General features: G+C 31.4%; 1 protein-coding gene across 1 annotated transcript; it reads left to right on the forward strand.

Moving 5' to 3' along the window:
- Positions 1–4,965: 4,965 nt before the first annotated feature.
- Positions 4,966–17,420, forward strand: LOC107364884 (uncharacterized). The gene is made up of 5 exons (XM_015932330.3): positions 4,966–5,181; positions 5,255–5,328; positions 6,583–8,018; positions 15,855–16,129; positions 16,748–17,420. Exons 1-5 carry the CDS (start codon positions 5,067–5,069, stop codon positions 17,260–17,262), a joined length of 2,415 nt encoding a protein of 804 aa, XP_015787816.1. The 5' UTR covers positions 4,966–5,066; the 3' UTR covers positions 17,263–17,420.
- Positions 17,421–17,627: the final 207 nt, after the last annotated feature.

A 17,627-nucleotide genomic window follows, 5' to 3' on the forward strand; every position in this document is an offset into this window, starting at 1 on the left:
AGTGGATACATCGCAATTAAAATAATTAAATCTACCTTCGAAACTTATGATAAATTTGAATCTGATTATAAATTGATAATGTTACTCCAAGTGTACATAAGTCTTAATTGTATTCTAACTTTTTTAGTTTGCCTTATCCATGGACAATCCAATGATGAAAATCTTGAAAAGATTCTGGTTCCTGGTGGGCAGCCGGTTTTATTTATGGAACAAGATATGTCATGGGAAGATCGTAAATCCAAAGGATGGAGATTAGTTTTAGCCCAGTTGAAATCTAAATCAAGCTCATCTTCATCTACTACGTTGAAGCTAACTCAATTTGGTGGTTCAAGTCATCCATACTGGTTTCGAGCGTTAAAATCGTGTAACCATTGGGACAATTATTTTGAAACTCGACAGATTCTCCAACTAATTGGGTCCAATGTGACAGTTAAATATATCCCAAGTAGCTCAATGGATGAGATCGTCAGTGCTTGTGCTTTGGCCAAACGATTGAAAAGTCCATTATCCAATCAAAGTGGCCTACAACAATCAGATCAAAGTAAACCAGAAGATGAGACCAATATTGCTGAATTGTTGATGGCGAAAGGAAAAGGTTCAAAAGTATTGTTGATAAAATTTGAGAATCAAGATGATGAAGCCAATAGAGAAGTAAAACCGGTTTATGGTGTAGCTGTTCACTTTAAACACGAAACAAAAGCTTCCAACGATCCAGATGATGATGATACAGTTAAAATAGATTACTGTAGAGTATTTAATGAACAAACTGTAAGAAAATATTTAATTGTCCATCCAAACATATCAGTAATCAGCTTGAAAACAGAATCCATTGAAAAAATTTACCCGCTCTGTGAAAACAGTTGGAAAGGGCAAGGGACCGTTACTCAATTACATCAGAACGATATCAAGCTGTTTTCAAATGTAATAGGTTTGTCTAAAGCTTCACCAATTTCATTCAAAGAAGTTGATAATGAAAGTTGGCAATCAAAAGGAACCCGAAATTTTTTAATCAATGTCTACACAAGGACATCTGCACGTCCATTCACTTGGCTATTAAATAATCCAGATAGTCTACCTCAATGGAGTCTGGTCGTTGACCATTGTGACATCTTTTCAAATCCTGATGTTGTTGATTTGTTTTCCAGTGAACAAAATGGCTCACCAAATTATCTGGTTGATCGATTATCGATAAAGTTTCTTTTAAATGTTTGTGACCATGTTAATCTGAACTAAATGTTTTACCTTCAACCCTTCAAATGTGTTCCAATATAATGAAAATGTTAACATAATTCCAGTCAAGAAGCCTCAATTGATTGTCAGCATCTGTTTGATGGTTTGCGTATCCATTGCGGCATGTTGGTTGGAAAGACTAAAGCTTCATTGGAGATTTTATAATAGATTTCAATAGCTATTAACACCATTTTTAGGCTCATTTCCAGACCAATCATCATTTTCAACCAGAAGGATCAACAAGAGAGAGAGAGAGGAACAGATAGACGGATAGAAAGATTAAATTCTGGGCTTGTCTATTAACTACTCATCTTCACCTAAACTCAATTTAGCTGATAATCGTGAAGTACATTGATGGTAATGATAGATGATTTTCAAAAAGAAGAAAAGATTTTGTTCATCGTTTTTGACACAATCAACATCAATATCTAATCTCATGCTTACATTATCTTCACCTTAATTCCATCCAAGGGTTGGGTTGAATCGTTGATTGACATTTACTTTAATAAACACCAACAACAATTGGCTACCTGATATATGATTGCAATGCTTAACACAACAATATATAATATTAATTTAACAATCCCTTTGGCTTGGATGATCCAGGAAAAGTTACAATCTCAAAGGAAACCCTTTCATCTTAAAGTAATTACTATTAATCATGGCTGCTAATCTGGAAATCAAATCACTTCTTTGTATAACTATCATCAATATCAACATGAACATCATAATTTAATTAAATCCAACCACCAGATTAATTAGATACAAATAACAACAGAAGGATGTTAATCAGTAAAAAAAGAGCATTAGTAAAATCTGATGTAAAAGGGCTTCTGATCTTACATTCAAGCAGTTTTAATGTTCATCATTAAGGATACAATTTAACTAATGTACACATTTTGAAGAGCCAAAAGTATCAAAATAAATGAAAATTGTTTAACCTGTCAGGATACATTTACATAACGGATATCTGTGAGCTGAGATGAACAATCAATTGGTTGACTGCTGCATAGTATAATTTGATATAATTAAACAACCTTATGATAAACCAAGGATAAAATAGTATTGTTGATAATCAAGCCAACAGTTAACAGTATGACATGGTTTCACTTAACAAATCTTTCAATGCAAATCAGTAAATCAGTATCCTTTAACTATGACCTACTCTGGGTGTTTGCTGTGCATTAGTTGACTGACTATGATAAGCATGGCTACCATTTGGTGTAAAAATGTTTGCTATTTACCTGTATAATTGTATGTAATATTTTAACTTGACAAATGTAACAAACAAGATTAACAAGCAACAGCGAGAAAATGTTGATTGTATTGAAAAAATGTTTATGTAAAGATGTTTAGTTAAACTGTTAGCAGTTTAACAATTCCAACACTATCAATATACCATGATAATCACCATTCAGAGTCTAGACTTGTTCATCAACTATTCATAATGATCATTACAATAAATTGGGTAAATAATGAGATATAAATGAATAAATATTTTCATGTTTTACCATTAGATTATCATTTGAACGCTTCTCATTGAAATTAAACAACCTATTCTTGATTGAAGCCTTCAACCAGCAAGCAACTTGAAAAAAACACGTTTCCAACAATTAGGCCTGAAAAGAAGTGTTGATTGTAAATTTTATCGTTCATTTTATTTCATCCTTTCTTCCCTTTCTGCCTCCACCGGTCATTGTTGGTTTAAAAACCAGATTAAATAGCCAAATGGCTGGTCAAAAGGATAGGAAGATGATATTGACGGTTAAAGCGTTGATTTCAAGTGTTGCTGAACAAAGAAGATCGTTGAAAGTAAATTACATTGGATTATCAATAAAGGTTGACTCTTTGTTTGCTTATTTGACCGGATCTTTTCCTGGTTTTATCTGATTCATTTTCCAATCATTTGTGATCAATGAATTTATGATGAAAGGTTGAAGATCAAAATAATAGGATCGCCTAGCATTACGGATGCAATTTGAGCTGAAAAATCTACGGAACATCGCCAAATAAAGAGTTTGTTTGATTTATAAACCGTACAAGTAACGCGCTTCAAGATCTAACAGTGTTATTCAGGATAAGTAGAGTTGATATTAATTATTGTACTATCGTATGTAAAGCTCACATTCTTGCAATTTCAGTTTCAAGTGAAGTTTACATGTGAAAAGTGTATAAGCGAAAGGACTTGATTACTTGATAATAATTGATAGCACTTGCATGTTAATCAATTGTTGGAGTTAACCGAGATGGGCATTTGTTTACCTTTTGTAAAGATGAATATCTTTGGCTTTTTTGCGGTCTGACTTACTCGCTATTGATGACAATAGGTTTTGAATTGCTCCAAAAATAGACAAATTATCATTCTTAATCACACTCATAATCACCATTATCATGATTATCTGTTGTGAATTTATTCACGTAAATCGTGAAATATATTTAAATTAAAAGATCAACAAGCTACAGGCTAATCAACCAACCATTAAACTCAGCTTTTTTTGTTACCAGTTTCAAGTGTATTAATAATATCATCACTGATCTAACCTTTTCCGTCTTTTTTACTTTTATTATTAATACAAGTTATCATTATCACTAGTTGATTGTCCATTATTATCCATGGAATCAATAAACTGAATCATTCTTTTATAACAAGTTCAAAGCTAAATAACCAGTATAACGCAAATTTGATGGTCAAGTTTAACATTTCTCAATCGCAAGCTTAACCGAAAATTAGAGCACCCAACTGACGAACCAATCCTTTAATTCAAACTAGAAACCAAGATACCAGCATATAATCCATGGTAATAATTAACAACAAACATGACTCTGAATAGCTTCACTCTGATCCAGTATCAGTGCGATCAAGATATTCATTAATTTACTGCCAATGACGATATATCATCGGACAGTAAACATTTGTCCACATCTACTAGGTCTTAGTGTCTGCTAAATGAGAACATATTCGTTGTGAGGTCGAAATAGCTCCAACAATTCTCTATAATTTAGGCAAGACCAGATTGTGAACACAAAAGCTATTCAAAAAAGCGACTAACAGACGAGTGTTTCTTTCTCCGAAATAACGCTTGTTTCTATGAATAGCGACTGCAACAGTCCAAATTTAAACCTTAGTCAGTATCATCGATCCACTTTATCTTCGCGATCTGTTACCACATTTATCACCCAATCTATTATATAATCTAAAGAGTTGTCTCCAAAGAATCGAGACTTGAGATGAGATTAAAAGCTGTAGAGAACCTTTTCCAATTACGACCGTCAAACTGGTTTAGGGAAGGTTTCGAAGAATTGCCAATCTGTTGCCAAAAGTGCATCAATGCATCATCAGAACACTTGAAATAAAAATCAAAAAACTCTTAATTTTCATACCAAATTGACTATTTACTGATCGCTCTAATAAATGTTAAATCAAGAAAAAACTTTGTTTACAGGCAAGTTGATAATTTTAGGTAAAGATGTCACCACAATCAACCAACTCACTCAGCAAAAATTCAGCTTCAGCTTGAAGAGTTTCTTGGACTCTTCATTCAGCAGAGTTTACTCTTCGGATTGAAATCTATTCTCATTTACTTTTTGTTTCACTTTTTTTGTTTTAACCAAAAGTCTTAGCAATTAAATTTCAAGTTTAATTCGGAAAACATTTGATCAACTAATAAAATTTAAAAGCGCATGTGTCGGGATGCGCTTCAGGTGTTGTTTCCTGTTAACATCCACACTTGTTTATTGTTGCTCTTGTTGAGAGTCTTTGCTCTTTGTTTGGTTTTACTTTTCAATTGGATTTACCATCTTTTTCGGTTCTTGTTCAACTTTCAACAGAATTTCTGATGCAACCTTATACACAATCATCACCTTCTTATCCAAAGACAATGGACTCGGCAACTCGAATTGTGCGTCTTTGTCGGATTGGCAAGTCATCCCTTGGTTTCTCAATTAGAGGAGGTAAATATCATTAATATTTTTCTTTCAAAATTATATCATCATTGCCGTTCTAATTTTATTATTAAAACAAAAGGTTGGGAACATGGAACAGGTGTTTACATATCGGAAGTACATCCAGGATCAGAAGCTTTCCGTGAAGGATTAAAAGTAAGAAAAATGTGCCATTTTTATTTGACAAAAAAATCAATCTTTCTTTTTTCCCGTTCAATGCGCTATGACAGCGAACAACAGGGCGACTCCTTATAATCCACCCAGTACACTTTAAATTATTTACCTTTACTAGTTAATCGTTCAACTCCTACTCTTTACAATACACAAATTAAACTGTTGATCATCAATTGTACAATTATTATTCACAGCAATTTACATGAACAGTTAAATCATTGAATAGGGAAAGGAAAAGACATCTAAAAAGGTTCAATTAGACATTCGATCAAAAGTGAACTTAATTGTAATCAGATTTTCCAGTTGTATATGATAATAATACTTGATAATAATAAGCATAACAACGATGATAATAATGGTAATGATGATTTATAAATAAGTTTGATTCCATTTCATTTTTGGCAACCTTTCCGATTCAATACCTACTGACCAATACTTGAAATGTAAAAGTCTGCATTTGATGAGAAACTTGAAGCAAAGAAAAAAATATTACTTTTTTTTGTGTAAACCAATTATTTTGATTTTTTTTCATTATCATTTTTGATCTTATTTTGGTCATCTTGATTCATCATCATTATTATCATCAATACTCATCTTTTCATCATCTTTAACTCATCTTCTTTCATCAGAAATGGATGATAGTTTCTCATCTTATCTGCACTTTTTTGTTCTCCTCTTCTCTTTCCAATATATCCTTAACTTGCAACCTTAAAAATCTTGTTTCATCTTCACTTTGATTGTTATTGGTAATCAACTAATTGCTACCTTTTTCATTCAATTGATTTCACTCGAACCAATCAATCAAGATGAATCATAATCATTCATCTGCCCACAATCACCAACTAGCCAATGTCAATATTACTTTCATTGTTACCTCTTACGCCTCTCACCATCATCACCATCATTTTCACCATTATTGACCACAATGATTTCAAAAGCAACTTTGTTAATTTAATAACCATAATCAGTCGCAATTCAGTGAAAGTATCATGAATGAACAGCTTCCAGTAACTCTCAATAGTTTCATTTTCATGAAATGTTAACTACCTTTAATTGTATATTCACATATAGCAAGAAATTGATTGAGAAAAAGTGTTTCTTGCCCAATTAAACCAATTTAAAATGATGACTGAAATGAATAATCAATTTGTTCATTTTTCTCCTTTTCACAATTTAACTGTAAAATGATTGTAATTATTTCTAATTTATGTTTGTTTATGTTTATTTTAATCACAGCCCGGTGATCAAATACTTAGAGTAAATGGTTTCATCATTGAGCAAGCAATTCACGAGGAAGTAATTGCACTTATAAAATCATCTTCACGGATTACATTGAAAGTTAAATCAGTGGGAATGATTCCAATTAAATCAAATCGTTCAGAAACTCTCTCATGGAAGCTGATTGATAGTTCAAAGATGTCACCAAGCAAAACACCAGCAACAACCACAACCATTCACGTTAATGGAAACAATTTAAAGACAATCAACAACAACATGAATAATAATAATAAAAGTAGTTCCAATAGCAGTGTTGTGAGCAGTTTAAACAGTGATAGTAACAGTAATAGCAGTGATGGAAGTAACACTAATGGTCATCACCATCATCATCAACACTTACACCGAACCCATCATCATTCCCATCATCCTGGTCCACCACCACCACCACCACCATGTCCAGTTCACTCAGTTTGGTCAACTTTCTCTTCTAAAAGTTCTTCCTCCAATCGATCTTCCCTTTCCTCTAGTCAATCATCTGAGGATCAATCCTCTTGTCCAGACAAGGATTTATTCACCTCGTACGGAATGACTCACGGTGACTACATGGAAGCCCGTGTCTTCATCCGTATAGCTCCAGGTCAAGGGTTGGGCTGTTCAGTGGTTAAAGGTCCATCCAATTATCCGGGTATTTTTGTACAAACAATCAAAGAAGGTGGAATTGCTCAAGAGTCTGGACTTGAAGTTGGTGATCAGATAATCGCTATGAATGGACTGTCCATGGAACCAGGAGATATTGAATTCAATGAAGCCATAGCAAGAATAAAGTCAACCTCTCAAATGACCTTAACAGTCCGTAAAAAGTCAGGTCTTTCACTGTTCCAACAGCATCACAACCATCATAGTAATAGTGAACAACCAAATGGAAATTATTCCCATTCTAATCAGCATCATGCTCGTCATTCACACCATCCATATCATCACACCAATGGCAACTCGAAACAGCGAGTTAAAGCAATTGTCCACTCACCGCCAATATCAACCACAACCAATGGAAGTGGCATCTCAAAGGCTGCAGCTGCTGCGGCTGTAGCTGCTGCTGCTGAGGAAATTTATCATTCACCGCTTTTAAATAAAACCTCATCTGAATCGTCATCTTCACCCTTCAATGGTTCATCAAGATTTTACCCTCCTTCTGAACATGATTATTCCATGTCTGAAGTTGAATCCAATGGAAATTATGTCATGAGAATTCCCATTGGACATGAAAATTCTGGCAAAGAGACCATCAATAGTGTTGATCGATCAAGCCCAGGTCGGTCTGATGTTTCTGCAGCTACAGCCAAAATTTATGACAAGGTTCGTCGAGAAGAGGAAAGGTTAGCTGAAGAGAGGAAAAAACTGGAATCTGAGCAAAAAAGGTTACAAGCCGAACTGGAAAAGCTGGAAAAGGAAAGGTAAGAACCATATACTTCTCTTGACCAATCATAATTATAGCCTTAAAAGATTTTAAAATAATGATGAAGGCTGAGAATAGACAATGAACAGTTTGATGACATTTTATCTTGGTGCAAAATCATCGACACGCCTGGCAGACTTTTGATTCATTAAAAGTCCATCTGAAAAAAAGGCAAGCTCAAAGTGAACATGATTTGAGTAAACTGTAACCAAGGTTATCATCACATTATATTGTCTTTGCATTTCACAAAGAAATGTCAAAATATCATCTCTATTTATCAGCACTTTTTTTTGTAGTCAATTTGTTTCCTATTCAAATGTTGTTCCGTTTATTTGTATCATTTTTGATTAGGAAATTGTTTCCAAACAACAATGAAAATGAACAAAAACCAAGTACCTTTCAGCCATTTGTAAACGCTGTTGTGATTACAATTTGATAATTTTCACCATTTTATACTTTCCTACTGATGAGTCCAAAAATATCAAAGTACAGCTCATTTTGTGTTCATCATTAGATAGTAATCTTGTTGACAAAATTATTTCAGGGTCATTATCACAACAATTATCTAAACGTTATTCCCATCATTGTCATAAATCTGATAATTATGTAAACAGCAGGCCTAAAAATTAAATTCATAACTAAATACAAACCTTATTCAAATATGTTCCGAATCTTCAATTTAAAAGCTTCCATTTTTATAACAATTTCAATAAAAGATACCAGAAGTTGAAAATGCCAGAAAGATTGAGTTTGAAATAAAGCGATTTTAAGCAAATTTTTTCTTCAGTCTTCAACTCTTTTCCTTGATTTCATAATTTCCTGAAAAAATTGAAAAAATTCAATATTGGGTTTCAAATATTTATTCAAATATTTACCATTTTTAAATCAAACCAAATATATTATAATATTTCAAATTGTATCCATTAACCATTATCCGTTATTAGCTGTTCATTAAAACATTCAATGAAGGTTTACAGTTTTGTTTCAATTTTAAGCTTCAAGTTTTGAGTTTTATTATTAAACCATTAAAACCAATAATCGATCAGCAAAAATTGAAATTTAAGTTCATTAGAATTGCCAGAATTTGGTTCCATTTTAAGCTCAGAAGAGGCAAAAATTTGTTTTCAATTTTTGCTTTACTCGAGTATTTGTTTACCGTTTTTATTTTGTGCATTTTCTCGAATTACTTCCGATTATAATCGCAATTTTTTGTTGAACCTAAAAAGCGGTAATATTTGACCTAAACTTGTATTATTGTCATTCATGTATTCAGTTGATACAAATTTTTACTCTTAGACTTGCTTTTTTTGTGTGTTTCAATTTGCATTTCAATTGTTTATTTGACAATTTTGTGCTTCGATAGTCTCATTACCTTGAGATGGCAATTATTACCTTTTACACATCGCTCAACTTGTGAATGTTTTTTAACCATTTTCATCCTTCCTCTTCCTTCCGCCATCTGTTTGTATGCAATTGTCAACACTTTGATCATCTTTTCTATGCTCATTAACCCTCCTTTTCACCACCACAAGCAACACCATCTGATCGCAATGATCATCATGGAAACTCATCATTCTGATCAATCTACCCTTTCCATCTCTCGTTAACAAGTTTTAGTTCATTCATCTGATTTAATGACATACTGTTCATTCAACTGAACTCAACTTTTCATCTAGTAACATTCAAGCCATTCGATTCGTATCAACGATAATGATGATTGACGGACTAAACTGACAAAGATGATCAAAATTGAATCATGCATATGATGAGGAGGAAGAGCAGAAAAATTAATAAACTTCAAACCTGAACAATCATTGATAATCATTTTGACAAACTTAATAACTGTTGCAAATGTTCAAGGCGTTGGTAAAATTATTTTGTTTTACAACAACAAAAAAATGCAAGAAAATGAAATTTGTTGAAAAAAAGAGCAAAATAATTAGTCTATTTACCTTTATATTTCAAGGTAATATTAAGAGATATTTTCAAGTGAAACTGAATAAAGGGAAAAGTTATCATAAATTAATATTAATATCATGATAAAAATAATAAATATGAAAATAATCGTCCTCATTCAGATAAGGTTAGGCTTAGATATTAAAGGTAGGTGTGTTGATCAGGTTTTTTGTGTACCTTTGTTTGCATCACCTTTATCTTGATGATCACAATCATCACCAAGTTGATGATCATTTTTATCCCGTTTACTTGTGTTTAGTTAATGGCTCATTGAGAATGGTTAAAATTCATTTGTTAATTGATACTCATAATACATAAATAATAATATTCAACTTGATTCCCAGCTATTTTTTTTTGCGTTGTGTGTAACTTTGCATTACTTATAAGTACCGAGCCTAAATTAACGGAAGAAAGGTAATGATAAGAAGGTGGAAGGTGGAAGAGAGGAGGAAGATGGTGAAGAAGCTCGTCTGAGTTGAGTATCATCATCAATATGAAATGTTCAATGAACACAAAAACAGGGTCATATTGGAGCTTTGAGTTGGCCTCGAAAACAACTGGATCAACCCTTTTCCTCTCATTTAATCTCAATTTTTATCCTCATCTTTATCATCCTTAACCATTTTCATCCTAATCTCTCATCAGTCTCATCATTACCATCTTAATTGTGTGAGAAAGGTTCACTAATTTTAACCAATTTCAACCAATTTACTTTTCTTACTTCACATTAATAGTCACTTGTCACCAAATTGTTATATTTTAATGTCTAACTGTATGTATATTTATGGTGAGAAAAACATGAAATTTCATTTTGTTCATCTTTGCGATAAAACACCTTCTTGTTCAGTTAAATTGTTGATTATCATGAATAACAGTGAAAATTAGAGTATTTTATCCACCATCATCATCATCACCATCACCATCAATTGAATTATTATCTTTAGCGCCCATTTCATTTTCTCTCATCCTTTATTACGCTATTTCATTGAATTTTTCAGTTTCTTTTTTTCTTCATCAACAATAATTATGATGGTTATGATGATGAAATGAAATGAAAAGTAAATTAACTTTGAATTGATAACCAACCCTTATCTAATAATAATTCACTAATGAAACTTTCGGCTTTCGCCATTCAATATCAATTGTTATTTATTTACTTCTGTTATTCATCCCTTTGCTACCTTAATATTTAGGATTGATGGAAATGAATTTTTTATCCTTTTTATAAAATCTGTTAGTTCCGTTTGTTGAGTAATCATCATGATGATAGGTTAATATGAAAAGTATATAAAGAAATGGATTATTTCAAGATGAAAAGTAAAACTTATTGAGTTTTGATTGAAATTTGCTTTTGATTGTTTCTATTTCGGTATCAACTCAACATTCATTTACCTGCATTTACACCTCAACGAAATTGATTGAAAAACAAAAAACAGAGTTACTTTGAGAAAAAAACATTTCGATTAAACCTTGTGTTACACTTTCAATTGTAATGCAAGATTAATTGTTGAACCTTAAATTGTTGAGACAATTGTTGTGTTTACCAATTTAAGGGTTTAACTTTCAGTTTTTTGGTTAATTAAGTTAATCATCTTCACGTACCCAGAATCAACCTTGACAGGTTTACTTGAATAATTTGTTTATTAAACAAAAGGTTAAATGATTGGAGTTAATGTTAAGAAAATGTAAGAATTAATTAACTAATTGAATAAGGTGCTCATCAACACTTATGGACATCTTTTGTGATTTACTTCGTCATGTTCGGGTGCGGTGATGAATTTGCGTTCAATTGTAAAGGTTACTCTTGAAACAAAAACACAATCATAATGGTAATGATGAAAAGTCACTTACACTTTTACCTTTTTCACCACCACCATCATGTACAACCATTCAATGAACATTACTCACAATATAACTATTTACCAAAATCAAGGTTAATTTGGTTTGTTAACAAATTGTCAATTGTAAATGTTGACTCTGCTTCAATCATTTCAATTAAAAATATCTTTATTTCATCCATTAATCTTGTAATATTTACATGCGATAACAAAATTGTTCAACTTTACTCAGCTTTTCATCTCAATGTATGTTCAGGTAATCAAAGTAACCTTTTTTGTTTACCAATGTAACAATCTGATAATTATATAAAGGTAAACTGAATCAAATGTAAATATTGATTTGTGAGTGTCAACATTGAAATGCAAAAAAAATCAAACACCAAAAAGCCTAATCTAATGGTAAACAAAATTGGATTACTCTTATTTCATAGTAACCTATTAAAGTGAACCCTTTTTAATCATATTATCATTAACATTATTACAATTACCTTTTCTTTTTCCTCACTTAAATACTGTAATACAAACCTTAAAAGGTCTTACCTTATTTACCTTGGTTAACCTTTTCACTGAAAGGGCTTCACATTATTTAGATATTTTCTTGTTCATCCAAACATTTTCACATCTCAATACAATATGTAAATTAACTTGAATAACAATGATTGTTGAGGTAATTTGAATAGTTTACAGATTACAGTCAATCGCAGGTAAAATTATAGCAATTAAAGTTGATGTTTGATGATGTTCAATGATCAGTTTAAATTATTTAAATGTTTCCTGTCTCGCCAGTTTTGCCCTTGTTTTGTCCTAATATGTAACTATGTGAGTGTAAAAATTAGACTAAACAGGTTGAGTTGGTTGATTGGATAGTTGGAGTAAAATGTGAGATTGTCAAGTCTGTGAATTGGGCTGAACAAATTCCCATTGAAAATGAAGTAATCTAGGTCTTAATGGTCATTTGAACGTTGAAGCCTCTTTAACGGATGATTGTGTGTTCTGTTGTTGGTGTGTGAAGGGCAAGAAACAGATGACATAGACGGTTATTATTTCATGAAAGGAATGATGAAGAAAAAAAGAATAGAAAAAACCTTTATCAAATTGATATTCCTATTTGTGTTCATTTTGGTTGGTCTCGCCACTCTGTTTTTCATCAATTAACTTATAACATGGTTCATTGATTTAAATTGACATCAACTTGGCAACTTTATTGTTTATCCTCATCATCATTCTCACCATCTTCCTACTCTTGATCATTCAACATCTGCTGATAATTTGTTTCTCTATCAAATTATTATTGCTACTTTTTCAATCTCTTACAGCTTGTTCATCGTCTCATCATCATCTTCATCATTCTTTACCTTTTTCTCAATCAAGTAATTGTTGAAGTGACAGTAAAATAGATGAACAGTTGAATTTCAACTTATTTTTAACTTTCATTCAGTTAATCCTTTCAGTAAAGTTTCATCGATTATTTTTTATTTTCACCAATCATGGTGGATGAAAGATAATCGCCAGGAAGGGATACTGATTTATCAGTTTACCAACTAAATGATCAACATTTTTTCAGGTGATATTAAAAAGTAAAGATGAAGAGACTCTTGATGGTCACAAAATGGCCCCAAATGTTGATCCTTGTTAAACATAATGATTTACAACCTGTTACTATTCATGATTTACACTCATTCCCATGATTTGTGTACATTAAATGAGCACTTTGATGATTATGAATTAACATTAACAGTTGACTTTGTTTTGGCCTCTCATGACAAAACATGAATTGTTAATGACAACAACCATTTGAAGTAACCTCATCTTGAACAGAAACGCAATGGAAACTACTTTAAGCCTAAATAGTCTTTGGGTTAATTTAATTTCCCATAAATTCATCATTTCTCTTGATCATTATTTTCAATCAAAACAATCTGATGACATCTCGACTCTTAATTTGGGTTGTCTAATTGTGTGGCCCTTCAATGGATCAAACAATTTTCAAGAAAAGATAAAAGATGTTGAAGCAACACTTTGATTCAACATCATTACCTATGAATGTTGATGATGCAAATGATGCTGATGATGTTGATGGTCAGGTTGACAGTGATGAAGGTGCTCGAAGGGCAATTTAGGTGATATCACTCTTCATTAAATATCAACTTAAGACCAATGAGACATAATTAAGTGCATCATTATGCCAGCAATTTACTTTGTTCAATCCATGATAAATTGCTGTTCAACTTGTTTTCCAGTTTTCCAGATTGTTGATTAATTCAATCCTTAATATCAAATCTCTGTTTTTTTTTCTTGTCTCCCCAATAATGTACTTAATTGCTATCATTTAATGTTAATTGCTGTGAAACCTTTTTTAAAATTATATTGTTGCAATCAAATTGATGACTTTACCATCAATGGCTATCTAAATTTATGTAAACATTGTATTCAAAATTTAGTTCAATATTTACTCAATTGTTAACTGCAATTGTGTTGAAGGATTTAAGATGCATAAATTTGAGTCAAGAAACGTGTTACTTTTTACATTCTGTTTACTTGATTGTTCAACAATTGAATGGAAACAATCAACAAATCTTATTCACAATTAACTTATCATTTGATGGTTTGAACAAAAAAATTCATTTCACCTTAATATACAAATTATTTCATCGATTACAATGCAATGATAAACATTGAACGTTAAATTGGTTTCCTTGATTACAGCTTGGGAATTTAAAGGAAACAATTTACAATTGAAAGAAATAATTCAATTTGAATAGTAAAAGTTTATTCAAATTGTGATGATCGGAAGCTGAAAACTGATTAAACCAATTAAACCATTCAAATCAATTGCCGGTCATTTTTCACCAATTAACAATGATTAGTTATAATACAAATGTAACAAAAGGTTCATTTTGATTTTTTCCTAACTGCTGATCATTTAATGTTATTTATAATTTGATTATGAGAAGTTGTTGGTTAATTAATTTTTTGTTACTTTGCTTTTTTTGTTTTACGGTTAAAACGGTTTTCTTCATCTCTTGATCAACAGTTAATCTTTAAATGATTGTTTCAGAATTGACCTGATTCTGATGATGAAATTAAATCAAAGTTGTCATGTGAAGCTACCAAAAAAATGGACCAAAATAACATCAGTTTGTCTTAATTAAAATCAATCGTAACACTGTTTACTAATTTTACCTGATTGTTGGCGATGTTAGTTGTTGAATTACTTGCAGTTCTGATTACCTTTTAATCTGTTCACGACTCATGCCAATGACACGGACTTTTTTTTACTCTTCATGTTATTTCGTTTATTAGGCCATAACCATTTTAACCACGTTTAAATGTACTTTTTGAAAGTGATCTGAATTAAATTTGAAATTAACCAATTGTTGATGAATCCAAGCATTTTGTGTCTCCAAAAGAGAAACAATTTTTCAATGAAAATCACAAGCCTAAAGGTTACTTTTTTTCAATTGAATAAATCAACAATTGAAATGAGAATCTCAGTTTGTAATAAAACTTGATTGTCCTCATTGATGATACTAATTGAAGGTTTATTGTAAACGCCAAATTGATTGCAAAAATGTAAACCAATTGTCCAAGTTAAATGGTCTTTCCAGTTGAAACAAATCTTTCATTTTATCCAAATATTAAAATGACAATTAATGCAATTTTAGATTGAAACTTGTTACATATTAAAAGGAGTAACTTTTACCCGGAAGTTTATCAACCAATTGTTGCAATGATTTAGCTAGTTAATGCAATTAACATCTAATTTTTTGCTGAGCAATAATGAATTTTGTCATAGATTAAACAATGAGTCAAAAGCAATCCTTATTATTGATAAACTGTGTTGACTTAATGTTAACTTGCACTGTGTTTCTAGGACAATTTGTTAACTACGATTAAAAGTGATTACCATTAGTAATTTGTTATTTGGTTGTTAACGAGAAACGTATTTTTAATGTATTTTCATAATCTTTTATGGCAAATATTAAAGTGACTTTTTGACGCTTTCATCTAATGATTAATTTTGTATGAAATCTCATTAGGAAACAACTGGAAAATATGAAACCTCAGGATGATTCAAAAAGTATATCCAGTTCAAGCACAATCTCAGGAAGTGGAAATCCTTCAATAAGCTCAAGTGGAAGCACTTCACAATTGGGATTTTTGGATGAAATTAAAAAGCTTGCTGAAAAGCGGCTCAATGAGAATGGATTGATTACCGATACATTGAATAAAACACGGAATCTGGAAAAAATGATGACCAAAGGACCTAAAACGTTAATTTCAGGTCAAGACGATGAGAATCGCAAGCGACATGGTAAAGTATCGCCCAATAAGTACCAATGTTTCAAAATTGAACCAGAAAATTGGTCGACAGTTAACAGATTTTCACTTTTAGTTTTTCCAATTGAAATATAATTGTGAGAAATGTTTAAACACTATTTTGTTGATTCAAATCAATATTAGATTAATTTTATATATTTAATAATATAACAATGTTTAATCAAATTTTAATGCCACAATTTTCAGGGTTACCTTCAGTTTGAGGACAGAAAATGATTTTTCTTACAATTATTTGTCAGAAAAGCTGAATAGATGTGTTTTATTATTATCATAAAATGGATTGAGTGAGTAATCAAGTGGATGATTAAGTCAATATTAGGGTTGAACGTTATTAATAAAAAAAGATTGAACTTACCTTTGCCAGTTAATTTAGTTTGTTGATTATTATCGGTGCAATTTACCGTGAAACTGACCTTGTAAATTGAATTGCAATTGTTTGTGTTTAATGGTTGTTAGTCTATTAATGAATGAATCTTTTTTTAATTTAAGATGTCAATCTGTCAATTAGTTGGGAAAATTTTGATTGTTAACCATTTCGTTTATCAAAAATTTTCATTCAATTTCTTTTTTTCTTTTCTTTTCCTTTTACCAGAATTGCTCATGGAAGAGTTCAGAGCTGCTCATTCAAAGATGTTTGGCTCAGGAGAGAGGAAACTTCGTGATATCAAAAATATTGCATCAAATTGTGAAGAAAAGATGAACAACAATAATAATATCAATAATTGTAACACTATTAATCAACAGCAAAATGGTACACAAATTAATAGTCAAACCAATGGTGATCCAAGTCAAAAGCAACAATCAAACGGGTTACCAAATGGACAGCCAAAGGGACAGTTAAATGGACAAGAAATGTTGAATCAAAATAACGTGGTGATCATTAATAACAACATTAACAATAATAAGCTAATCGAAAGTCCAGTTGTCACAATTAAATCGATTCCTCCGCCAATCCAGCAAACAATAACCAACAGTAATGGTGAAACTGTAACCATTTTAAGGACTACAAGTCCATGTAAAAAGTTAATTCCTCCACCAATTCCTGTTAAAAAATCAACGAGTAGTCCTATTGTTACAATTACCAGTTATGAATCCTGTAAAAAATAGCTCAATCCAAGAGGGCAAAGAAGAGCGATAAATGTTTTGCTCCAATTGTCTGCCGATAATCTTATATAATTATTAATTATTTATCAAATCGAATATAAAAATTGTATGTAAAAATAATTGTTGAAATAATAGTTATATATTATATACAGCCATAAAAATGGATATCTTTTGTTAACCTTCAATCAATGATTGATAATTTAAAATCAATTTGAGACCGCATCGATGAGTCTCTGGATTTGAACACTGAAAACGCTCAAAAAGGCACGGATGATCAACAATTAGGCTTAAAATAATCGGCCATTGATTAACTTGGATACCAAACAATAGATAAATGATAGGATTCACCTAATTTTGATGGCTGTTGT

Source organism: Tetranychus urticae, chromosome 3 (assembly GCF_039701765.1).
Source record: "Tetranychus urticae isolate SD_2017Ah chromosome 3, NJAU_TeUrti_SD_1.0, whole genome shotgun sequence".
In the NCBI taxonomy this organism is placed as follows: Eukaryota; Metazoa; Arthropoda; class Arachnida; order Trombidiformes; family Tetranychidae; genus Tetranychus; species Tetranychus urticae.